This window comes from Chrysemys picta, chromosome 3 (assembly GCF_011386835.1).
Source record: "Chrysemys picta bellii isolate R12L10 chromosome 3, ASM1138683v2, whole genome shotgun sequence".
NCBI classification, from domain to species: Eukaryota; Metazoa; Chordata; order Testudines; family Emydidae; genus Chrysemys; species Chrysemys picta.
In genome coordinates this window covers 114,154,672-114,181,704 of record NC_088793.1, presented here as the reverse complement: position 1 = coordinate 114,181,704, position 27,033 = coordinate 114,154,672, and the positions used below count along the sequence as shown (strand labels likewise).

Sequence of the window (27,033 nt, the reverse complement as noted above, 5' to 3'; positions counted from 1 at the left end):
AGCAGTACATACTTACATGCTTTTCTTAGTTTTGGCATGCTTTAAACTCAGCTTTTAAGCACAACAAAATGGTGAAAAGCTTATCTTAAGAAGTTTCCTACATGTACATATATTTTTACATATTCTTTACAAAACAAGTAATTAAAAAGTGCAATATAAGTTCCATCTCTTATCCACAGAACAAAATATTACACACACACACACACATATATATATATATATATATATATGCAGAAATTAAGAACTATACAGTTAAACCTGAAACAAGTAACTTCATTTTTCAACTCTTTGTCTGGTAGCATAGTGCAGGAACTACCAACAAATACAGAGGCTTAAACAATACAGAAACATGAGAGTTTTACCAGCAATATTACAGGATTAAAATAAATTCTCTTTCAAACAAATTTGCTTTAAAAAAAGATGGGTTTATTGCCAAAGGGAGGAGGAAACCATCTATGGGACAGCAACAACAGAAGGAGACAAATGCTACAAAACCATCAATTTTTACCATCTGTATTATAGAATTGTTGCTATGTTTATTCCATTCACATTTTTGTTGCCCTGAGGCTGCAGATAATTCACATTCTGACAATCTCACATCAGCTTTGTTCTGTTCAGAAAATGAACTTTTTAACCTTTGCTGTGAGACAACTTGTTCTTCTTAATTCCTCACCCCTTCTTCTCCCCCCCCCCCATCAAAGAAAGCTCGCACCAAGCTAATTGAGTCTGGTGGAGTGAAGTCTAATACAGTGAGAAAATATGCAGAAAAATGTTTTTCTGCAGAGATATGTACAGTATCTCCAACTCCATGCATTTAACAAATAAGTATTGAATTAAATCAATATGGATTTTTCTTGACATTATTTCTATGTCTTTGTTTTTTGGGTGGAAATCACCATAAAAACAATTATACTGCACTTAATCCTAATGGATCGACATTTTGCAGTTGATATTGACTTTCCTTATTCCTGTTACTGGGCATTTTATTTTATTTATTTGTAAACTGTAACAGGAGCTGCCAACACAACTCAAACTTCCTACCAGTAGAGCCTAGGAAATATTTTTCTATCTTTTCAGATCTCATTTATTCATGGAAGAGCTGAAAGCTGTTAATCTTTTTTAACAACAAAAATGTTTCCAGTTCTTAGCCTTTAGTCAATTTCAGCTGCCTATCTGCCAATAGCAAACTAAAATAATTTAAAGTACCCAAAATTAAAAATCATATGAAATTGATCCCTGGAAACAGTTACACATTGTTATAACTCCCCTCCGTTTTGTTCCATTGACTACATGAGATTTCATTAACTTCTGAGTTTTAAACAGAATTCCTAGTAGTTTAGACAAATCTAGATATGCTATAGTTAACACACAAATGTTAATTTCTATTCATATTTACATTACTTTACAAGCTATATTAAATAAATATCTGCATTACTAAATTTCAGTATCTTAAATATGTACAACATTATTCCTCAACTGTGTTTCATTAAATGCAGGTTCCAAAACTGTTTGAACATCCACTATAACAAAAATGACTGTGTATAACAAAAGTGGAACTTGTGGTACAATGATCAAATAAACCTCCGAAGTACAAATTCCTTAGCAATGCAAAGACTTGTGTAGTAGACAGTTCAGCATAATCAACAGGCAACTCCTGAAATCTGCATCTCAGCAAAACAGAAGTCATTGTATATACCCTGGCAACTTCAGATGCATCTCAGAATAACCTATACAGTAATAGTTGACAATTCTAAAATAATTAGGTGGACTACTGTGCTTTGTAATTGAGGGAAGTAATGCATTATTAGTGGAAACAGAACATTAATAAGACCATGCTTAGTACAATACATTTAACTTTGTATCACTTCATCTACTTCTTCTGAAAAATTTAAAGCACCACAAAAACAGATTTACAAGATATATCCATGGCTGTAAAATACACACATTTAGGCTTTCTTTTAAGTACAATGTTTTCAAGTAATAGAATCCAAAGCTGTGCAACAAAGAAAATAAAGGGAGCTAAACAGAAGCCAGTATAATATGTATCATTTGCAAAAGAATGGAATGTATTCTGAATCGAAAAGAAAGCTGTGTTGTTTTTGAACCATTGTTTCTAAACACAATGAGCAGATTCACCTCTTGCTCATTCAGGAAGTGCGCCAGCAAGGGTCACACTTCTTATATAGGAGATTCACCCCATCAGGAAGGGCAGCTTGAAGTTCAGTCAGAGGTATTAAAGGACCACCCTACAAGCCAGACCTGCAGCAAGTATGTGTTAATTAACACATCCCCCAGTCGCCCTGGTCAAGCCCCTTTACTCTGCCAGCATCACCTATTTTGGGGCTGAGCAAATTTCCTGCAGACCCCAGCACATGGGAGTTAGGGTTGCCACCTGGCCGGTTTTTAACAAGCCTTGCCAGTGAAATGATTTAATGGGCTGCTCCCCCACCCTGAGGATAAGGGGGGAGGAAATACTCAGCAGAGACTTCCCATAGGCCTCTCCCTTTAAGACCTGGGCCTGCCTTGGAGGACTTAGCTCCCTTCCCCTTCTTCTTGGCATGCTCTGGGTCAACCAGACTCTCTAGCCTCCATCTAGATAGGAGAAAGGGGACAAGTGGGTTTGTTATTGTGGGGCCACCTTCCCCACCTGCATATGGATTTGACCAGGGCCCAGAGCCACCTTCCTTCCCAGCCAGACAGGATGGGGCAGGCCACAGGTGGGGTGCAGGGAGGGTATCTGAAAGGTAAAGAGGTGGGGGATCAGGCTGGTGGGGGCAGTGGCCAGTTTTTCTGCATCTCAGAGGCGGCAACTCTAGAGGTTGTAGATGTCTTGCACACTACCACACCTCCATAGCAGCCTTGTCATTGCTGGGGGCTCTGAGCTAATGTCTACACTAACTTTCCCCTGCATAGGCCCTGAAGAGAATCTGATAAAGTAACATAAAAGTAGTTTGTGCTTTCCCATCAGCAGCACCTCAAAATTGTGGGCAGATTTTTAAATGTTTGTACTTCCACTGGTATTTTTTTCCTCTCTGGGAAGCTCAATTTGATTCCTAATGGCTAAAGTCAGGCTGGTCTCCTTTTCTAGCTAGTGAGGATTAATACTTTTTAAAAAGTGCCATCTCCAGGGTTTTCAGGTACGCCAATTGAACAGGAATGGTTCATTAGCATTTTTAGACGCTTTAAAAATAAAAGCATTGCATGATTTATGTGACCAGAAAGAGAGGGAAATGGGATAAATCTTGCCAGGAACAGAAGAGAGGAGATTAAGAGAGGAAAAAACCTATTTTGTGTGAAGGGAGGAGTGACTGTTCTCTGAAATTGTACAAGATGACATTCATTATCTGTCCTGCTGGCATGGAAGAAAAGCTAGGAATGAATAATGAGATTTGGGAAAATCACACCACACACCATTTTGGAATTAGATCAAACATTGAGAATTATGTTTATAAGAGGTAAAGATGCCATCCTCATCCCCTATTTAATCCCAGATATTCCATTTTGGTCTGTATGACAAATGAACATCACTGTATAGGTCATTTTATTTCTAAAGGTAGTGAAAACCTGGACCAACAAAGGGTATCGGAGAATATTTTTAAGTCAGGTCTCTCTTACTGACTTAAAAGAGAGAGAAAGTGAGAGAGAGAAAGAGATCTTTCTACATATTCTTCCCTGACAGAGAAACTGATAGTCTTTCAAACTTTTCACTAAAGTTTCTCTTTAGGAAAATAATTGCCAATGCATCATGCCCTCTCAATTTTTCTTCCAACTCCTTTTATTTATATGTATGTAACAGGAACTTTGGTCTTACGTGACTTATTCTCCTGTTTGTTCACAGATGGCTGCTAACCAAAAAGTAATGTTGTCAAAAATTGAGGATTATGACTTTAATGAGAGTTGAATTAGGCCCTCAAAGTCAATGTCAACTCAACCTTAAGGTATTTCTTGCCTTAAGATGATATGAGCTAACGACTTTTGATATAAACACATTTGCTATTATATTTTGCTTCCTTTAACTTTTCTGATATTCAAGACAGAAATGTTACTACTCAGACAAAGAAAAATACACTATTTCAGAGGGTCTTTAAAAAAAGTCTTCTTAGCAGCCACACACTATTGGTAATAATGAAAGTGTATGAAGATGATACCTCATTTCTAATGTAGATAGCACGACCCTTTTTATCTTTTACATTAAATTAGGTTGACAATGGACATTTTGAGAACTACAGTATGTTCAGAACTAAGAGAGGATCAGATTGCAAGAAGCCCCATCGTGAGCATTTGGTATTGAATGACGAGACCTATAAATGTAGCCAAAGGAACCCGCCATCTTACAAATACTAGAAAAGCCAAGAGCTTTCACCTACAACTTACATTTATCTGCTACTGATGGTCTTGTTCTTAATAGAAAGGTGTCCATGTTATAAACACCACAATGACAATAGGCATTTGCAGTCTCCACAAGCCCAAACATTGAATTGGCCTAGAAACTGAATTACCCTCTCATTTCCTAAAGCTAATAAGCTCCAAAACAGGACTGAGGCACTATGCCAGGCTGGTACAGGGGAAAATGCCATTGCCTGTGCTTTAGCTGTTATGGAGCGATAGTAAGGATAATGTCTTTAGACACCAGGGTTATCAATCTGGCACCATTCACAAGCAAATTTATTTAAAATGTAATAATTCTATTTTCTATAGTAGTCGTATATATTGTGTTTTATGCATTGGTCCCACAGACCTGGAGCCTGATTTTCAAAAGATCATGTGCAAAAATGTATGTGCAACTGCACACCGAGTTTGTTGGTGCAATTCCCCCAAGTGTGCCCAGAAATCTGGTATTTGCATAGTCAGATGGCTAGATGCTCAAATGAGCACTCACATGTGCAATTACAGTAATTGTACATGCATTTTTGGACTCAGCACTGGCTACCTTCCAACAGTGAATACTAAGATTTCCACATGGAGAGACAAGAGAAAGAAGGGAGATGTAAAATATATGCAAAGTTAAATGAGACAGATTAGGAGAAATCAGTCTGCATTATAAAGATACAAGTAGATCTTAATCCCAGACAGTGCACACCTGGCTACTTTAACTTTCTGTACTGTAAAAAAAGTACATTGCACATCTACATTTCCTAATATTACTGTGATTCAGTGCTTGATGTCTACACATTATTAAAATACAGGATGCCAGTATTGGTTGTACTAATGTATACTCTGACATGTTAAGGCAGTACAATTAGAAATTATTGGAAGTGTCAAGCAAAACTACTTGAGCTAAGACACTGAAACTTCTCCCTTAAAGACTGGACAATATTCTGCTGATTAGGAGATGGAACACTCCACAGGTAGTCATTCAGTTTATCTGAATCATTGTATGCAGTCAGGTACGGGGTAAGGGCAAGTTTGCTATTCACTGGTTTTGCAGGAGTACAAGACATGCTTTTGCTACAGAGAGTCTCAGAAGAAGCAGAGTCTACATTGTTTATCTTTGGGTCTGATTTCTTTGTTTGGTTCTGGGAAGTCTCTAAGTCAGACCCCTCATCTTCAGACTTTATTTCAACATAGTCGTCATCATCCTCTTCTCCTTCTGCAGTATCTTTGAAATTAGAAAAATAGTTCTGCGTAGCTATTTGTGCATTTAGTGGCAAGTTCTTGTTCACTCTCAGAACTTTTTGAGAGTCTTGAAGAATCATCTCTGAACAGTTTTCAGGGAACTGCTTCATCACATCACATACTGTGAATCCTGAAGCAGCATTTGGCACAGACTCCTGGCTGTCAGATCTAAAGTTTCTATTTGAGTACAGCTGTTTCTTGTCCATTTCATTTAGGTAAGTTAGTGATTCCTCAGACCGGTTGACCACAATTGAGGAAGAGGACTGTGACCTGCTGTACGCTTGTGATTTTGTATGATTTGCTTTCTTTCCTAGTGAGTTATAAATGTGATCTTGGTGTAAATTCTCTTTGTTAGGCTGACTAATAATAGCACTCCACCTTTGTGCTGGGACATGCAGATGTGTAGAAATCTGAAGAGAAGGCACTGAGCAAGCTGATGGCAATTGTTTTGAATTGCTTTTTGTACTGCTCTCTACAGAGGAGCTCTTTGACTTCAGATCGTGGACTTCGGGCCAGGGAGAGAAATCAGCTAGTTCTCCATTACTGTAGGTAGAATGCAAAAGCCAGTCCTCTGCCCTTAAGCGTTCACTAGCTAACTGAGAATGAGAAGGAGATATTGACACTGGGGATGAATACCTTAAGGCTGATGGTTTCTGAGGAGTGGCCCATGTATCCTTTTGTATTTTGGGTGAAGTCTCTCTAAAAACAATCTGGTCATAAAGCTGGGAATATTCAGCAATTCTGGCACCTGGAGAAGAGAAATATTTAACTAGTCAAAATTAACAACAGTGTAAAACACAAGTTATATGAAAATTAAAGTTTCAGACAAACTAACTCTTAAATCTTTGTCTTTGACCATTGTAAACATCAACATTTTTCAGCCTTACAGTCCACAAAACAATGCAATTCTAGACTCCAACATTTCAGATCAGTGACATGTACACAGTCATTCATTATACTAAAACATGAAACTGACAAGCGTGAAATGTTTTGTGACAAAACAGTGAACAACCATGCACCATACATTCTGGGAATAAGATGCCAGCATCAATATGATCTGTAGTTATGAAAAGATAAATTATGTAACTGTTAAAAGCATTGCTACTGCTAAATATCAAGCAGTTTGGTTCTCTTTTTTAGTTCACCATTTCAAAGTTGCTGGAGTATTTATTTCTTCTTAAAAGAAAACAATTTCACATATATATTTCCTTCGATCTACTGATTTTGATAGTTCAGACATTCTCAGTCTTAAAACCACGCAGTGTGGCAGGGATACCTCCCCTTTCATTTGTAGTCATATGGATCACCTTTCATCCCAGCCCTCTGGCTGCAAGTCCATACATGGAAAAGTAACGTTAGGAAAGTGATCTATTTTTAGCTGTATTTCAACGTGACTGAGCAGCTGGGGAAAGGAGAGGAAGAGCCAGTACCATGTGCCTAGTCAGCCCTCTGCAGACCACCAGCAAGTGCTCCATGGACCACAGTTTGAGAACTTTTAATAAATAAATTAAATGACTATAACACTAAGGCATACTGGCAACATCTCCATTTGGGGGTGGAACACTCCCAGTTTTTTGCCCTGTCTTAAGTGGCTGGTAGGGAAGAATATTTCACTACAATGCTCACCTTTGGTCACTAAAGTCTCCTCCTCCTATTGTTTCTGGGCAACAAGAGGCTGAGTCTTCTCCTACAATTGTTCATTGCTCCTGTGCTGGCTTTCATAGGCATGGAGGCAGCCTGCAACCCCTCCAACAAAGAGAGCACAGGTGCCAGGTGTGGAGGGGGACGGGGGGGGAGGAGACTCCTGCATTTGTGGAAGAGGGAAGAAGAGGAGGAAATGGAATCCATCAAAGGTGGCAGAGAGAGAAAGAGATGGGAGATGCCCCCAGGGAAGGGCTGGAAATAAAGGAGAGAGGACCATGCTTCAGAAAGATGCCAGAGGGCGCAGGCCTACAGGCTGCCTTCAATTCACACCAGCCAGGGTAACAGACCTTGGGGCTCCCCCCAGAAGTTACCAAGGGAAGGGATAGCTATGGGGCACAGGGTCATGCAGTGTGCTGGGAAACTCAGATTTAATTAAACATCTGCATCTTGGGATGTTTATCCCAACCCCGAACTTTGGGGCTCTCCCACTTGCTAGGTTTGCTGTTCTCACATGTTTTTCAACAGTATATCGTTCTGATGAAACATCACCACTGACTGATACCATGTCACACAATGCAACATAATGGAACACAGAACATACTATTGTATTTGGTGGATATTTTTTGCTGATAAAAAAATCTGATCTTTAGGAGCATCCTGAAAACTGCATCAGATATGATAAATAAGAATTTCTATTTTTTTAAATTCTATAGATATAATGAGATGCACAAACTCTGGTGACTGGGAGTTTGCTGAATCCAAGTCCCCAACTTATTTTAAAATCGTCCATGGAAAAATTTCTCACAGGAAACTTCTGTTGTTCTACCCTGCTCTGTGCAGTGCAGGTGCTCTAGAAAGGGGTAAAGACCGAGACTTTTTCCTTCCATGACCCCAAACCCATGCTTGCAAGCAACAAACAGGAAGTTTCGATAAAGGAGCTGGACCTGGCTTCTGTGATGAATGGTATTCTATGGCTCAAGGGGGCACAGAGAAGGAGTGACTAGGCCCCCTTCTCAGCTGAAACCTGCAGACCACCCTAAGCATGAAAACAACTGTTTTTTTTTTTTATAAAAGGCCAAAGAGTGCCCAGGATCACACTTCTATTCCCAGGCTATCCTGAACCGACCTGTTCTGTGAAAGCAAGATGGCTGACATTGCTCCATTCTTTCCTCTTCTCTTCTATCAACGAATGGCAAGATTTTGCTCTTAATATAGAATTGCATTTATATCCTTTTTACACTAACGTTACATAAAGAACTCAATTTAATCTCAGTGGTAACACATTAAAGGTAATACTGTCATCATCATCCAACTGGTGGATCAAGAGGTGACCAGGGTTATAGCATTTTAAATCAATACATACACTTCACCAAGAAGTTATTAAAGAAATCTATTGGGGGAGGAGGGGGCGGGGAGAGAGGTTGAGAAGGACAATATTTTTAACATACCAATGGCAGGACCACCTTGTTTCTTCTCCTCCAAAATGGCCGCAAGATCTTTGTGCCTCAGTTTCTGTTGCTGGCTGGATGGCTGTTCCTGCTCTGGACTTTTTACCTTCAAAAGCTGATTGGCCTTCTTAATTTTTTGACTGTATTGCCTTGCCATCATAAAGACTCTGTTTTTTGTTTTATCCACAATATCCATTTCATTGTCAGTGCTCTCTGTATGTGCATTGGATAGAATACTATTGGCAGATTCATAAGGGCTGTCTATAAAAGGCAACTCACTGGAGAAGGAAGATCTGTTAAGACTCAGAAATGAATTATCTTTAGATGATGTTGCTTCATCAAATCTGAGACTGGCCTCACTTAATCTGGCTACCCTGTGTTTCAAAGTTTTAGGGAAAACAGGCGTTTCTGGCAACGAGAGTGTGGAAAGTGAATATTCCACATCTTTACTCAGTTCAGGAGTACTTCCAACATGGAGTCTTTCCTGCATATCATCTTTACAAACAGGAAAGGCTGCCAGGACGTGGTCTCTTGTCTTTTCTTCATTCTTCTTGATGTAATTCTCCAGGTCATTCCAGATCTCATCTACTTCTTCAGATAGTTTATCAGCTGCAGACTTGTGGGAGAGTGAATCAGAGTTGGAAGAGCTATCTAGTAAGCTCAAATAGTCATTATCTAAAGGAACATGATGATATGGACTTTCATCTTCACTGAACTGGAGACTCTCTTCAGAAACAAACTGCCTTAGATTATCACAACATGCAAAGTCTGTTTCCAGGCCCAAAAAACTCCTCCTTTTAGAGCATTTAAGACGGTTGCATTTGAAATTCAATAGTGGTGGTTCTGGAAGCACTATGGTGTCATAGATGTTCTCCTCAACAATCCTGAGCTCATGTGAACTTAAAGTTGGTGCCTCTCTTCTGAGTAGGATTTCATCTTTACTAGCAAGAATGGAGGTCCTATTTTGATTTGCCTGTCTTTTTTCAGAGGCTGCTTCCACCAACCTGCTTTTGTTTTGGCTTTTGTAGAGAGAGTCTCTAGCAGATCTTTGGGGACCATGACCAGACTCTTCCCTTCTAGTCAGACCCATCAGTTTTAAATCTTCATAACTTATATTATCATAGACATGCTCTATATCATCAATGGTCAACTCTTCTGAAGATTCTGGGTAAGGATTGATATTGCCTACATCAGTTGTAGAACTACTTTTCACTTCCCTTCGGGAACTGTACTGGACAAAGTCATTGCCTCTATGTCTTGCATTATTTGGGCAAGAGTTACTTTCACCAGCACTACTGGCCCGTCTAACAATTCTATGATGACTGGAGCCGGAGATGTCATTTTGATTAATTAATCCCACATGCCAACTGCATGGACGACCTGAAGCGCCCCTCTCTTCACACACAATTGAACTTGAATTGGATGTAGATACCGATGGTACAAACATCTGATAATCATCTTCATCGTCTTCATTCTCCTGAGGTGGCCGTCTACTGGGAAACAAGGCTTGTCTGATCTGATGGTCAGTCCAGATGTTTCTCACAGTGGTAGTTCCCCCCAGGATATCCATGATTAGTGAGTTGTTCTGTGGTGTGCTAAACTGTCTAGATGGCTGCCTAGCAGAACAGGAAAAGGAAAGGTCTGTATTCACCTGGGTAGATTCTTCATCTGAAGGATCTTTGGAGCTCTGTGGAGATTTGAAATACACAGTTTTGTTAGTCTCTCTCTCTGCAGTAATGCACAAATGTCCTTGATACGGAGGACTATAACCTTGACCCTAATGCTGTGCAGTGTGGAGCCTGGCAGAGGAATGTAGAACGATCTGGCTCCATTGTTTCAGACCCCTTATCACCTCTTGCAAACCGAGGTGGATGTGTAAAACTTTGCCACCACCCCCAATCCTTTCCACTATCAAGCAGTTGAATATAAAAGTATGACTCATCCCCCCTACATATAGGAGGACTACAATGGGGTGGCAATAAGCAGGTAAGACTGATCCCGTTAGTCATCTTTTCCCCTAAGCAATATGTATTGGGGTCTCCTAAATTCACATCACAGGGCATAGCCTTGAATATATAATATAATATAATCACAGTTCACTACAGAAGGCAAACTTTTTTTCCTTGAATACTTTCATCATTTTATGACTCTTCATTGGATTCTTTCCAAAATATCAATGACTTCATTTTTAAGAGGTGGCCAAAACTTTGCAAAGTATTCCAAGGATGTTCTAAAGCTGCATGGGCTTGATCCTGCATGTTACTTAATACCCTGAGAGATGGTGCACACCCTAAGCTCCCACTGACGTTATGCTTGAAGAATTAAGAATATACTTTAGTGCTTTGCTGAACCAGGCCTTTCATGGGAGTTTGATGCTCATTACCTTGCAGGATTGAGTCCTTTAAAAGAAAGTACAGTATTATCTACCAGGTGTTCAGCCTCCCAATATTACATCAAGCTATTTTGTAATAGCATCAGATTAGTGGGTGTATCTAGTAATCATCATAATCAGATAGAAGATTCTGCACTAAAATGTATAGTATTTATTTTTAGACAATATGATTAAAATTTAAATTAAATAACGTAAAACTAGTGCATACAAAATAGCACTTTAGAGTGATCGTTTTAATGTAAAGGAACACTAATAAAATTAAGTAAACGTTCATTTGCTTTTAAGATCACATATTGTGAAATACTTGCAGATACAGATGTCTAATTGCAGTTTGTTGGATCATTATTTTTACAGATTTTACTTCTTACTCTTTTAATGTTTATTTAAGCTTTAGGGAAAGCATTTCAGAGCATAAGACATTACTTAGATATCATGGCAATTTTATTTTTATCTACATATGTCCATTTAGAAAGATACATATAGATGCCTATGACATAGCTATGATATACAGAGATGTAACAAAATAAGAGAATCAGGCCTGACACATTTCGTTTTAAATACCTGCTCTTCACATTTGTTGAGATTAACACTTCTTCGTTTTTCAACATTTTCAGCAGCTTGGCTATTAAGTCTTTTTCTACCTCCTTTTGGTTTTTGCTGTGAATTTTGTTGTGTGCCCTGTGATTAAAAAAAAATAATGGATATATTATGATCTACAGTTCTTCGAACAGCAGAGTATTTAGTCACAGCCAAATCCGGGAAATGCCGGAGTTCAACATGAAGCAACTAAATCAGAATTTGCAGTGGAAGAGACATTTTCTTGTGCTATCCCTTTTGTGTTGCTAGATATCAGAGACCACATTCAATGCAGGATGTTACTTGCCTCCAGAATTCATAATAAAATTCTCAGAGCAATGCAGTTTACCATGGCATGGCAGGCAGCAGGTTCAGGGAGGAGTTTTCAGAGGACTCTGTCACGTCCTTACCAGAGCATCCCTTGCAGCACAACCACCACTCAGCATTAGTTTCCTAGCTGCTCTTCCCTGCTCCACCCAGCCCCCAACACCTTTCTGGGTTGTAGAACTTAGCCCTCTAGCTAGGTCGCTTATAGATCTATCCCTGCTGGGCACTCAAAGTCCAAAACAAATACGAAATAAACTCTTCCCTTTCTTCCAGAAGATCCACCCTAGCCCCTGGCCTTAGCCAGCCTTCTCTCTGAGGCCTGGTCTACACTAGGAGGGGGGATCGATCTAAGTTACTCAACTTCAGCTACGTGAATAATGTAGCTGAAGTCGATGTACTTCGACGTACTCACCACGGTGTCTTCACTGCGGTGAGTCAACTGCTGCCGCTCCTCCGTTGATTCTACCTACGCCTCTCGTGGCAGTGGAGTACAGGAGTCAACGGGAGAGTGCTTGGGGCTCGATTTATCACGTCTAGATTAGACGCGCTAAATCAACCCCCGCTGGATCAATTGCTGCCCACCGATGCGGCGGGTAGTGTAGACATACCCTGACAGTGAGAGCCTTATGTCTCTCTCTCTCTCTGCCTGCTCCCTCCAAGCCTCTCCCTGGAAACCTGTCTCCAAGCTCCAGGTGGCTCAGTTTGGGCTAACTGGGCCTTCAGCAGCCCATTAACCCCTTCCTTCCATGCACAGGGGCTTGTGTGCTCCATTGCAAACTGCTTTATGTAATGATGAGTAGCTCAATTTAAAACCGTGAGTGCCTAGACGTATCTCCAAATCACATATCTGGCCACTTAAATTGGTATTTAGGACTATTGGATAGGTATTTATGTTCCCTAGCATAGATTAGAGCAACCAAGTGTGGGATTTGGACACCTTGTTAATATGTCCATATTTAAAAACTGGGGCCTACAGTCATTCAGAACAGCTGCACATGCATGAAGATATCCCATAGAGTGGAAAGGGTACCATCTGTACAATGACCGTAATGATAGTCAATCACCTTCTTTTACAGTATAGTTAAGCTCATACAGTGACAAGTACCAGAGCAATAAGAAGATAGCTCTGAGTAAAAATAGCAACATTTACATCAAAGGCAATCCGGAGGAGTAGAAAAGACTGAGTAAAAACAAATGCTTTCTGTAGGTGTAAGTGCCCTGATCCTCTGCACAGAGGTGAATTTCACCCCCAGAGTGTAGTCCAGAAAGAACTCAGTTCCTTCCTCTCTTGGATTACAACAGATTGATGATGTCTAAATGCAAATGCTTATTTTGGATGTTGCTGTCGTTATGGTTACAGTGTTCCAAAATTGAAACTCCTAAAACTCTACCACCAAAGCTCAATGAATATTTGGAATACATCCCATGGCTTAAGGAACAATACTCAGAAGCAGCAGCAATTATAAGCAATATATCTACACCTTTAAATGGGCATTAGTACAACATTTACTCTGCCACATGATAGTTTTGTGAATAAATTTAAGCCCCTCTCCCTCCACCCCCTCCACAGAAAGCAAAGAGATTACCTGTTCACACTCTTCCTCATCATCAGCATCTATCTGTTCTGTAGCACATGGGTGGAGATTTTCATCTTGATCACTGCTGTAGGCTGGTTCAATGGACCCTTGAAATTCATTCACAAGCCCACTTAGATTCAATGAACCTTTTTTCCTAGAACTGAGCAGGGCTTCACTTGATCCCTGTTTGGCAGCCTGAGAAAGCAGGGCTCCTTCAATACTGCTCCGCTTAAAAAAAAAAAAAAATTAAAACTAATTTAAGAATCCCATTTATGTTGTATATTTTAACATGCCATGATCAACATTTATTTATGCTGCAAGATAAAAATCACAAACAAAGCCCCAAAATACAAGTTTTTGCTGCATTCATCTGTACCTAAGTGAAACATCAAAGAAAAGAACTTGAATTGATCACTAAACTTTCCACAAGTGATATATAGGGACCATATGATATACCCTATAAAAGGACTGTGGAAAAATGGCATAATGGCATTTGATGCTACTGTGTCACAGTGATGCCAGATAAAATGTGCTCCATTTGCATGTAAAAACATTCTTTCCCCTAAGTGTCAGCCCTGCTAACTCAGCCTAAGATCTGAAACTCAAGCGTCTTTCCTGCTTCAATTAGAATGTCATTAACAATTCTTATTGCAAATGGACTCTTTTCTGGCTTGTTGAGCTTACTCCTCCATATTGACTCTGCATGGCTAACAGGAGTAATGTGTATTACAAGCTTATTTTTGCCAGAAATGTAACATGTGACTTGAAATGCATACAAGTAGCAGAACTGCCAAAAAAATGCCATCTTTGCATAGCACTTTAGTTAGCAAATGTGAAAAATCAGGACGGGGGTGGGGGGTAATAGGAACCTATATAAGAAAAAGACCCCAAAATCAGGACATCTGGTCACCCTAACTTTAGTTATCCTAACTGCATTTTTAAAAGTATTTTTACATTATAGATTTATGGCACTGTATCATAAAATCTAGGCATGCAGACATGTATCAATCGAGTTCTATTTATTAGGTATTGCTGAAATAAAATGTGTACTTCTTTATAATGTTATAATGTTATTGGAGAGACTCCGAAATGTATTGTTCTTGTATCCTATTTAAAACCAATAAAACACAATACATTCTGAAAGTTTTATAGTTATTAAGTATTCTGGATTCAAACAACCCGATGTACTATTTGAATCTACTGAGATATGGAATACAAAAAGGACATACCTTGTGCATCTCTGGACTTATTTCTGAAAATATATACAAAAATATGTACAGCATAATAAATAATCATAGAAGGGTCAGTTTGTGCCACTTTATTAATGTTACATTAATATTTCAAGTCTGAATCCTGTTGTCTAAGATTTAGAATTAATTTGCTTAGTGCTAAAGCCTTACTTTCCCCACAAATAACATTAAATAAATAATAATTACAGTTAAAAATATTAATTTTATTGTTGCCCCTTTTTGACCGGAATGGCAGTCAAAGTTTGGGGCCCTGGGAATGTTCCAGCTGGAAACTGGTATGTTCTTTGATGCTATCTTTATTTGCAAGGATTGTACAAAGCCCTGATTCTCCAAATGCAGGAGGAACCAAGAGTAGCTAGACCCCCAAGCATCTTCAGCCAACAACAAACCCAAAGCTCTCTAGCTTTCCCCCTCACAGTCATACACCATGCTCACAGGCTACTGTTGGCCTTCTTGCTTTTTGCTGCGGCCTCTCCCCCTGGTCTGTGTATTCTCATTTTCTGTGTGTTCTGCCTCCAACCCACCCACCTCTAACAGAAATCAACACTCAACAAAATTCCTTTGCCCACTCAGTCCAGAAACTCCTGGGCAGGTTCACAAACCATTTTGTCTTAGGGGGTGGGGTGGAGGTGGGGCTTGTGATTAATGTAGCCTGACAATGATGTTTATTGAAGGGCGTATTCACACCCTGTCTCCAAGAGGTTGTGTTATCAGTCTCTCTCAGCATAATATTATGATGGATCCCAATTAAGTTCCTGATCCTGCAAACATATGAATAACTGTATGTATATGGGACTATTTACTTGCTTCAGTGTTTGCAGGATCAGGCATTGCAATTTTCTCAAGGCTAAGGTTGCATACTATGGGCAAGATAGTCAGCTGATGTAAATCAGGGCAACTTCATTACCTTTAACTACATCAGTTTACAAAAGCTGAGGGTCCAGCTCTACATGTGCTGCAAACTAAGCACAATGGGAAGAGTCATGAAGAAGATGATAGCACATCTCTGAATTCCATTATGTTGGTTTACCTAATTTATGGTATGTACTGCTTAGCGTGTTGATTTTTTCTGTTAATAGCATATACTATTAGATACAATATAACTTACCACTTGGCTTCATAACTTTATGGACTCTAGATGAAGGTTCTGAAAAGGATAAACATAGTTAACTACAGTGTTCCAAAGAAAGTTACTGGTATCTTAGCCAACATTTTAAAAAATAGATGCCAAAATTTAAGCTCCTGAGTCCCTACACAGGGACCTTGGATTAGATAATGGGACTTGTGCTCCTAAATCACATAGGTGATTTTGAAAATCCTGTCCCTTAGTAACTAGCTTGGTTTGCATAAGTACTGAGCACACAACTGAAGTCAATGTATGTGTTTGAAATCATGGGAGTTGCTTAGCATTTCTAAAAAAATCAAGCTACTTGTTTAGGTACCTACATTTGTACTTAGGAGCCTAATTTGAGGCCTCCACTTTTGAAAATAGGTCTAAATTGCTGGAGATTTACTGCTCTATTAGAAATAGGTTCCAAGGTATTAATTATTCACCTTTAAAAAAAATAAGCATGTCAGTGCTACATAAAGTACTTGGCTTTCTTACATATGCATAAATAAACAAATAAATACATACATACATACACACACACAAACTTCCATTGTTTTAAAGTATGCAGTTTGGATTTTATGTTAACGTAATAAAATCAAATGGCACATATACCACAAGACTATCGAAACAACCTGTCAAAAGATGCCTATATTTTTTCTCTACCCAATCCATGAGTGATTTTCTATGGCTTTAAAATCTCACTTTGCCATGACACTTGGCAATATGCATTCTAGATGTGGAAATATGCAGCTTCATTTGAAGCCCCGTCACCTCACAAAAAAAAAACTTAGCTGTACGTAATGTCTCTCTCTCTCTCTCTCTCTCTCTCTCTCTCTCTCTCACACACACACACACACACACACACACACACACACACACCCCTCTCAAGAGGGCCGTCTATCACTTCCAAATATACTAGGCACTGAAAAGGCTCAAGTTAATTTTTTTTTTTTGAAATTTTAGTTTAGTTCAGTTTTCGGCAGGGGCAGCTCCAGGCACCAGCGCACCAAGCGCATGCCTGGGGCAACAAGCCGTGGGGGGTGGCCTGCCGGTCGCCGTGAGGACGGCAGTTAGGCAGCCTTTGGCGGCATGCCTGCGGGAGGTCTGCCGGTCTCGCGGCTTCAGCAGCAATTTGGCGGCGGGTACGCCGAAGGCGTGGGACCGGCAGACCTCTCACAGGCATGCCGCTGAATCCGCGTTACCAGCGGACCTCCCGTAGGTGCGCCGCTGAAAGCCGCCTGACTGCCATGCTTGGGGCGGTAAAATACATAGAGCCACCCCTGGTTTTCGGCACATTGCTACTTTTCTACTCAGTAGATAGAAATAATATTGTGTCTTTCTATAATACCTTCTAAGAATCTCAAGTTACCTCTCAAACATTAATTAACTTTTACAATATCTGTGTGAAATGAGCGGTATTAAACCCCACTGTATGAACTGTATGAGATTAAGTGACAAGCTTAAGGTTATTATGGTATAGTCAGGAATGGAACCCAGGTCTTCTGGCTCCCAGTCTTGTGTCTTATAAACCACAGAACTTTCTCCTCATCATTCTCCCAAAACATCTTAAACTAGGCTAGTAGCTTGTGAGGAAAGACAAAACAAAAACTCACACACACTTTATTATGTATTTGAGTGTACCTGTATGTGTTTTGAGTTTATTGTGCATGTGTTTTGAGTTTGAAAGAGAAAAATTGATAAGTAGAACAAACTGAAAATTTTCCAATGGGCCGTTTTTCTATCAGAAAATGCCATTTGTACCATTCAGTGGGAATGTCCAATTACTACAGAAACAAGGTAGGTTTTGCCATGGAAACCTGCCTGCCAGCCAGGTTTTGAAACCTGCCAGCTTGCCTGCCTAGCTCCACAGGAGCCTGGGTTCCCAACTCCTCAGCAGCCAGCCAGCCTCCTGGTTCCTCCTCAGTAGCATGCCCCCTGCTGTTGTTAGCCCAGGAGTAGCGCTGCCGGACAGAGACCTGGAACAGGTAGCAGCAGCACCGGTATTTTTCCATCATGGAATATTCCCTTTTGCCAGAAATTCTGAGATTTGAGGTTTTGTTCTGATTCAAAATGAAACAAAATCTCCAAAACTCAGAATTTCCGATGGGATGGATGGTGTTTTCTGGCCAGCTCTACTGATCCTTTTATTTCAATTGGGAGAATTTTAGATTAGGAGTTACGTACTGATTGCAAACAAACATGACAATCTGTAGGAAGCAATACATTTCAGTTTTAAAACAGCAATCAGTGGAGGGTGTTTTCTTTTCACATAATGCCTCTTACAGTAACTCAATCTTTGCCCCCTTGCTATGTATAATTTGAAAAAATTACAATACATTTTCCTTTAGCTTTCTTTGACAGTACACATTTTAATCACCTGACTTCCTTCTCACCCTCCGTGGGGTAAGACCTTCTTTAGAATTATATGATGCTTTCATTTCTCCCTCCGGAGTATAGTGGAATCCTGGATGATCTATAAAATAATCAGAGGCATCAATAAACATTACATATTATTTGATGTGTCACATCAGCACTTCTGGGAAGGGTTTATCTTCCTTTTGTGTCTTATATTGTGGAACATACTTTGTCAGAGCTGGACAACTAATAACTGATAATGGTAATTGTTGTAGTGTTGTCAATTAGCAACTGAAAAAACATTACATATTTAATACCACTTTACCAATGGATTGCAAACACAGCAATATTGTTGCACAATTACTGTGTCTAACTTAATCTGGATGTGTGTACTACAGTCACAGTCAGTGCCCTCCTGTCCCATTTCCCACACAAAAAAATATGAGTACTTGTGGCACCTTAGAGACTAACAAATTTGTTAGTCTCTAAGGTGCCACAAGTACTCCTGTTCTTCTTTTTGCGGATACAGACTAACACGGCTGCTACTCTGAAACAAAAAAATATGAGTCTGTTCTGCTCCCAGGCTTATTGGGCATTTAGCTATATTGTGTTTAAATCTATAATTGGAATGAATTTTGCTAACTTACCAGAGATTTCTAATAACACAGGGGAGAGGGAGAGCTGATCTGAACATATCATTAGTAAAAGCAGAAAGTGAGAGAGAGAAAGACAGGGTAAGGTGGGGGTTGGGCTTGTCTTAGAATGTTAGGTAATGTTAGCCTTAGATATTGCTAACTCTGGCATTGGACGGACACACGCATGTACACACACCCCTCAAAAATATTCATGGGAGAGAACTCTGGAGGAAAGGGAAACTCTGCCAGGGTCCCATTATAGGGTTTTCTTGAGGTGGTTCTTTGGGTGCTATTGCCTCCTATGGAATATCCTGCAATTCTACCCTCATATCCTCCTAGATTGCAAGAGGGCAAGCCCATCCATGAGAAAGCCTTTTGCCTCCCTGTTGGCTCTGTCTGGACTCCAGACTTCTATATTACCAGAGAATCCCTAGTTGGCAGCTCCCCCATGATGCCTGCTTTCGTAGGTTTGCCAGCATGCAGAAGAGACAGAGAGGTGTTAAAGCCTCAAACTGCATTTAACTTATTCTCAGCTTTTCAATGGGTCCTGGCCAGGAGGAGATAATATTGCAGAGGCAGCTGACCAACCACACCCTGTCTCTGTTCAGAATAAGAAAGAGCCAGATGGAGCGGTCTATCAGTGGTCTGATCTAACCTTCCCGTTTACTATCAGCCACATCCTGTTGGTTGCTGAGTGGCCTCAACTCCCACTGATCTGCACAGGATCAAGCCTTATTTTAAAGAACATACGCACAGGTTTCTTGTATTTTAGATGAAATCTAGAGAATATGTAAAAAGAACAGGAGTACTTGTGGCACCTTAGAGACTAACAAATTTATTAGAGCATAAGCTTTCGTGGACTACAGCCCACTTCTTCGGATGCATATAGAGTGGAATAAATATTGAGATATATATACACACATACAGAGAGCATGAACAGGTGGGAGTTGTCTTACCAACTCTGAGAGGCCAATTAAGTAAGAGAAAAAAAATTTTCTCTTACTTAATTGGCCTCTCAGAGTTGGTAAAACAACTCCCACCTGTTCATGCTCTCTGTATGTGTGTATATATATCTCCTCAATATTTATTCCACTCTATATGCATCCGAAGAAGTGGGCTGTAGTCCACGAAAGCTTATGCTCTAATAAATTTGTTAGTCTCTAAGGTGCCACAAGTACTCCTGTTCTTTTTGCGGTTACAGACTAACACGGCTGCTATTCTGAAATCAGAGAATATGTAGCTAAAGATGAATGGTTGAAAAAATTATATAGTGAAAGAGAAAAACTTACGTATGGCATCCATTTCTAGAATTGCCTGCTTGGCCTGAAAGATATAAATTGTGCAAAACCAGGTCACATAATACAAATATACTAAATACCGTCACATGACACAGACAGGAGCTCAAAAATTAAAATGTATTTCTACCAATAAACATTATAAGCAATTTTTCTTTGGTCACTTTATATACAGTGTCGATCAGGGGTTCTCAAACTGGGGGTTGTGATCCCTCAGGGAGTCGCGAGTATTACGGGGGGGGGGGATTGTGAGCTGTCAGCTTTCACCCCCAAACCCCACTTTGCCTCCAGAATTTATAATAGCGTTAAATATAAAAAAAGGTGTTTTTAATTTATAAGGGGGGGGTGTCACACTCAGAGACTTGCTGTGTGAAAGGGGTCACCAATGCAAAAGTTTGAGAACCACTGGTATAGATGGTTCCACACACTATGCATTATACTGGACTGGCATTTTACTCTTCCAAGTTTAGTAAAATAAATTTTCCAGGTAGCAAGTAACAACTGCTGGTGTTCACTGTACAGGTTCTACCACAATTCCCCTTGCCACCCACCATTCCAGCAGTGCCAAGGGAGCAGTAAATGGCTACATTGTATTAGCTGGGTATCTTTCTAGTATGAGGAAATACCGCCAGGTGTGAAGCTGGCATACCTGATTATACCAGCCCCTCTAGTGGGTATGTTGAGAACATGTAGCACTTTGGCTAGATTTGGCTTGGCAGACAGACCCTTATGGGACTGTTGTCAGCTGGTGGAATTTGGAGCAGCCCAGAAGCTGCTCCAACCTCTGCTGGGACCAGCACAAAACTGGCATCAGGATCAGGGAGCTGTAACTAGTTCTCTAACAGCTCCTCCTACTTCCTACCACATCTGCTGTGTTCAAAATCTTAAACATAATTTGGGGATTCTAAATATATGTCCATTTGAATGTGAATACTTCCTGGAATCTTGAGAGTAGCTATAACAACAACAACAAAAACTCCAAAAAAGTTAAATTGGAAAACTACTAGTTTGTTAAGAGGAGAAAATTTATTGAGTGCCATGAAAAACAAGTATCAACACTGCTCCCTCTAAGAAATTTCTGACCCGATTTATTTTTTAAATGTATTATTGGATGTCATCTGCCCTCGAGACAAAAAGTGCCACCAAAAATTAATATTTTATTACTGTTTAAATAGCAAAGTCAATATCCCAAGACTTTTCTTGTGTTAATATAATTTCTAAAGAAAAAAATATGCGCTATCATTGGGCATATGATAACAAGCCAAAAAAATAAAATAAAAAGCGTAGAGTGTTTGCATGTCTAAGGATGCAGTTCAGTTATCTTCCACTAGGTGTCATGAATTGACTACCACTAATATGTGAAAAGATGCCGGGGGGGCGGGGCAGGGGAATCAACACATGTGAATAGACAACACTAGATGTTTATTTTATTTGACTTTTTTTGTTAGCATAAGTGTAAATTATTTCTCAGGGTTGCAAAGGGATAACTAAGATTACTCTGTGATTGTATTTGGGTAGGAGACTTGGGTAGAAAATGTTTTTAAAAATCTATTAAGGACTAAAGAGAGGTTAAGATTAATAAGTAGCTTGGCATAAATGTATCTTATAGTGTATGTCCAGTTTTCTATTATAATGTTCATTATATTACAAATATGGGGCCATATCCTTCCATCAGTTTTTATGTAAAACTGCCATTGACTCCAGTGGGAGTTCTACATACAAGAATAACCAGATCAAGCCCATAGCTTTTTTCTAAGGCCTTGTCATCAGTTGGGTGTAGGCAATTCCAGAAATACATTGCTTTAGCTATACCAAGGTAACTGCACCAGTGCAAACCCCCAGAGCAGAAGTACTACACTGGCATAAAAAGTGACTTACGTCAGTCCAGCTTACCCCAGTTTAAAAACAAGCTAAATTATACTGATGCAAGTCACTTTTTACACTGGTGCAATGTATCTACACTACAGGTTTACTCTGGTGCAGCTACCCTGATATAACTATAGGTGCAAAAGGACAAATCCCAAGGTAGACAAAGAGTATGACAAACTGATGAGATTATAGGATTGTGTGCCAACTCCAGTAGATGTTTTTGCTGGAGCTTTTCCCTTTCAGCTTTATGGATCGTTTGAAGATGTAAAAAAATCAACATATTACCTGAATTTCATTTCATTCACAGAGGACTTTCGATATAAAAAGCTGCTTCCAAATTGTCATGTGACTGTCTGCTAATATAAGAGCCTTAAATTATACAAATATTTAGATTAGAGAGTTAGTTTATTTACCTTAGCAGGAATTTTAGCAGGGTGATTTTCTAGAATTAATCTCTTCAAGTGAAGAATCCAAAGGCGTTTATCTTGCTGTGATTTAGCCTGTTGTAAAATCATGAGATAGTCAAATAACTCATTACTGTACCCATTCAGGGATTGGGAATATAGATACAGGAGTACTTAAGGGCAGAATCTGGCCCCCCATTACCACAAATATTAGGGGAGATGGGCTTTAAATACAGAAAATTGGGTGAATGTTTTATTTGGCATCATGTATAACAACATGTAAGGTTATGTTCAGAATAGGGAGGTTTCTGTCATACCTGCACGGTGTGCTGCATCTTGGGGTTTTTGTAGTGGAAGACACTAAAGCTAAGTGGTTCCTTTGGTATTACCTCAACAAGCATGAGATTGCCACACTGTACAGAGAGAAGAGATAGTGAATCACGGAGGGGAGTATAAAGAAAGCTGGAAATTGGTTCAATCAGCGCATTACAATGTGCTCCATGACATACCAATATATGAGCTTTGTATGTAAACATTTCTTCTCTCTTCTTTGTAATAAGCAGCAATTTGTCAAAGAGGAACAAAGTGCGCTCATTTTTGGCTCGTTGAATGCGGAATGTTCCTTCTAAAACCAGCTCCCCATAGCTAGTGAGATCTGGCCCTTTCCAGTTAGTGAGTAAACTTTGTATCTCCTGAAACAGAAAAAACAATGCACATTCTGAACAGTATTTTATTAAATGAGTTTTAAATTCAAAATACGATCTACTGAGGACATTAGGACATGTTCTATTTCAACTAGAGCTGGGTGAAATTTTGACAAAACTTTTTCTGTGAAAAATGAAAATGTGCTGACACCAAAACAATTAGCAAATATATTTTGATTTTGCCGAATTATTTTGGTAGAAAACCTAAAAAAAAAAAACCCTGAAAATTTTGAAATTTTTATTTTCAAAATGAATTCTTTAATTAATAAAAAAAAATCAATCAACACATGTTTTAAATTGTCAAAATTGAAATGAAATGGTTCAATTTTAACAAAACAATGCATTTTGTTCAATCCAAAAATTTATTTTTATTTATTTTATTTTTCTGTTCACTGAAAATTCATTTTTGGTCAATCCAAAACAATTTTTGCCCCAATTTTTCAGAATTACCAGCAAATTGAAAAATCTGTTATTAGCTCAGCTCCATTGATAACCAACGTTCAACAACGTAAAATTCCCATGTGAGGGCTGTTTAAGGGCCTATGTGAAAAGAGTTTGGGGTCTTTATGGTGGATGACAGGTGTCCACATTACAAAAACTACCATCACAATTAGCAGAATGAGCAGTCTTATTGCCATTCACAGCCGAGATGAGAAGGACTGAAAAGCACGGAGACTGAATGTTGGCAATGTTGCTACCTCGCAGCACCATTACCTGTCCTGTGAAGAACTATAAAACTTCAGTTGCTAGGACTGTTAATCTAGCACTTCTCACCAGCACTAAAAAAACCTCTTTTTTAGTTGCCCTATTTTGGTCCAATTTTTCTCAACATTCTTTCTCCACATGATTCTTGTTAGTGGTGATTGGCCTAGCAGGGGTTAGATGTAGGCAACCTGGAGAATAAAAAAAATTATTTACAAATATGGACTCCAACTTGCGCTGCTCCCCCACCCAGTCTGAAATAGTCCAAATTTGGTGACCTTCTGCGAAGGCTGCAAAAGACATGTTTGACTGGGCTTGGAGAGAAAGCTGAGGGCATGCTTCCTAGATGATGGAAGGGGAAATGGCTGGCTGAGTTTCTATTGAATTGATCATTTAATGTGGCTGAGATATATGTGTATTGCTAATGGTATGTTCAGGTGACAGCACAGTTATTATTTAAATCAAAATAAATAATACATAAAAATAAACATAGGTTAGCAGAGTGATAGCCTTAAGAAAACGAAGCTCTACACTACCGCGCTCTCCTTTCCTTGTTTCTTCTGGTTGCTTGTTCTCCAACTCCATTGGCATAACTTCTATAAGCATCACATCTTACATGTCCGGTTCTAGTAACCCATGATTAGACCATTTAAGGACATTTTCAAAAATTTCCAACCAAAGCTAGCACTGCTTTAACTCTGGTGGTGATAGCAATGTTGGGAAAAATGTCCTTATTAAAGATATGACCCTACGGAATTACATTTCTGAGATAGCACATAGCTATGAGCTTCTTTCAAATAGCACAGTGATTGCTGTACATTTGACAATACATTAAAGCAACATTTCTGGAATATACACAAGACTGTGATTAAAAAACATAATGAATGGAAAAGTTCCAATTGTATCACTTCTCTCTAGTAACTTGTACATCAGTTAAAGTGTACCCCAGAGATCAATTTCTCCACTTTGGAAGAGAATTCATGCCGAAATGCAGCCATAGTAGCTGCAGAATGACAGACACTTCATTATATGATAGTACATAGAAGAGACATCACTACCCCTGTAGAACACAGAAATTACTGTTAAAATGACAAACTGAGCCGAAAAATTTTCCCCACCCCACATATTTGCCAGCTCAGACTGTAAATTACGAAACTAAGTTTTCCAAAGCATGTAACCAACTTTATTGCCAAGTATTCCAGATATCAATATCCATATTTATGTCAGTGACTTAGGTAAGGTTACATGGGCTCAGGGAGGACATTTTAAATGTATATTCCCCAATTAACAGACAAATATGGGATTTTGTGAGCACCATCTCTGCTCAGTAATACAAGAAACAAAGAGTAACTTCTAGATCACTTGAAGGGGAGATGTCTGCTTCCCCATACTCTTATCCCCATATCCCTGCTGGTTTCCCTAACACAATAGAAAGTGTATGCAACCCTTTGTGAGAAGGTCTGGAGTCAGTGCAACTTTGAAAGGGAATGCTGATTCTTCATACAAAGTCTGCACAAGAAAATCTATAGACTACAGCAGTGATCGGCAACCTTTCAGAAGGGCTGTGCCGAGTCTTCATTTATTCACTCTGATTTAAGGTTTCGCGTGCCAGTAATACATTTTAATGTTTTTAGAAGGTCTCTTTCTATAAGTCTATAATATATAACTAAACTATTGTTTTATGTAAAGTAAATAAGTTTTTTAAAACATTTAAGAAGCTTCATTTAAAATTAAATTAAAATGCAGAGCCCCCCAGCCCGATGGCCAGGACCCGGGCAGTGAGAGTGCCACTGAAAATCAGCTCACGTGCCGCCTTCGGCACACGTGCTATAGGTGCCTACCCCTAGACTACGGTGACTACCTAGAGTTGCTCCCTTTTCAAAAAATGCTTCATTGCAGAGCAGCTGGATTTTTTTTTATAAGGCATATTGCTGTCTCTGACCACTTCTCTGTATATTTTACAGAGCAACTCATAGGCAGATACAGCCACACTTCAATAGCTAAGAGGAAGAGACAAAATAAGCAGTAAGATGAGAAATGTCTCAAACAAAACAAAATTAAACAGGACAAAAGTCTGAAATAGGGACCCACAGGAGTTCTCAAAAAAACATGCCCTCTGGTTAAATAGTAGCGGTATACAATGGAAGTGTCAGGAAGACAGAAAAAAGTTATCTGTAATTCTGAAAACAAATATTTAACAGGATGCTGCTTGTAAGAGAGTTCATTCGGAGGTTCTTCTGTGGCACCTATGACCAAAAGTTCTGAGTTCAAACAGACACACTCACAGTATTCAACTAGAATCTAGGATATAGCAAATACAGGCACAAATTAAAACAGAGCAATAGAAAATGCTGATGGCATATGTATTAACAGCAAAAGCAAGTCACTGACACAAGAGAAAAAGTTGACAATAGCCCATGAAATATCTTTGTGAACTCACCTGCAGCCTGATAGCATGTTCATGTTTCCTCTTCATGTCATTAATATGCCATGCCACTCTCTGCATTGTATCTATGGCATCCAGCACTACATCATAACCCTCAGTGTCCTTGTCAAGGTGATTTTCTATTTCCTAATGAAGAAACCAATAAGGAGCCAGTTATTTTCAGCTTAACTTTTCAAATTAGATGCAAGGTTTATGGTCTTGGCATCAAAATCCCTGAAACCAGTATTGCTTCCTCTGATATTAGGGTGTTATTGTCACCAATTTGGGCTAGGCACAATTGGCAAGGCAAACCCTTACAGCCTGTAGTGCCACTACTGATGCAAATGCACACACTAGCAGAATGAGACTTGAGCCATCAACACGGCATGTGTTAATATATACATGTGTATACACACACGGGTGACCATCCACCCCTAATTGGGCAGGACAGTCCCAAAATGTACATTTAAAGTCCCAGTCCTGGGCTGAATGACTCCGGAAAAGTATTTGTCCTGGATTCCCTGTAGCACTGCCCAAGACGGGGGGGAGGAGAAGAGAGAGCACCAGTAGCGTTACTTACCCACCCACCAGGCAAACTCACTGGCAACTGGCAACCCCAATCCCCAACCATAAGGCAACTCTGCAGCTGCCCCCCCCTTCAACAGCCACCTCTAGTATCTAGAGAGCTAACACATATAGATAA

At 39.5% G+C, this 27,033-nt stretch overlaps 1 protein-coding gene and 1 long non-coding RNA gene across 9 annotated transcripts in view; one reads left to right on the top strand and one right to left on the bottom strand.

The window, feature by feature from the left end:
• Window positions 1-404: 404 nt before the first annotated feature.
• PLEKHG1 (pleckstrin homology and RhoGEF domain containing G1) overlaps window positions 405-27,033 on the bottom strand; it is a 216,714-nt gene continuing 190,085 nt past the window's right edge. For 7 of the 8 annotated variants that reach the window (XM_065588802.1, XM_005280454.5, XM_065588803.1 and 4 more), the window contains 12 exons: window positions 26,346-26,477; window positions 23,009-23,191; window positions 22,817-22,912; window positions 22,509-22,595; window positions 20,221-20,254; window positions 18,319-18,414; window positions 15,939-15,977; window positions 14,810-14,832; window positions 13,590-13,808; window positions 11,662-11,778; window positions 8,709-10,395; window positions 405-6,364 (listed from right to left, as the gene is read on the bottom strand). In XM_065588802.1, the coding sequence (XP_065444874.1) occupies window positions 5,259-6,364; window positions 8,709-10,395; window positions 11,662-11,778; window positions 13,590-13,808; window positions 14,810-14,832; window positions 15,939-15,977; window positions 18,319-18,414; window positions 20,221-20,254; window positions 22,509-22,595; window positions 22,817-22,912; window positions 23,009-23,191; window positions 26,346-26,477 (3,819 nt within the window). In that variant the 3' untranslated portion in view covers window positions 405-5,258. Of the gene's footprint in view, window positions 6,365-7,296; window positions 7,421-8,708; window positions 10,396-11,661; window positions 11,779-13,589; window positions 13,809-14,809; window positions 14,833-15,938; window positions 15,978-18,318; window positions 18,415-20,220; window positions 20,255-22,508; window positions 22,596-22,816; window positions 22,913-23,008; window positions 23,192-26,345; window positions 26,478-27,033 lie in introns of those variants that run through there. The other variant, XM_065588805.1, reaches the window with a different exon arrangement.
• The window catches only part of LOC112060750 (uncharacterized), an 88,988-nt gene continuing 75,759 nt past the window's right edge, over window positions 13,805-27,033 (top strand). Inside the window, exon 1 of the long non-coding RNA XR_010599719.1 lies at window positions 13,805-15,105. This is a non-coding gene — a long non-coding RNA (uncharacterized LOC112060750). The remainder of the gene's footprint in view (window positions 15,106-27,033) is intronic.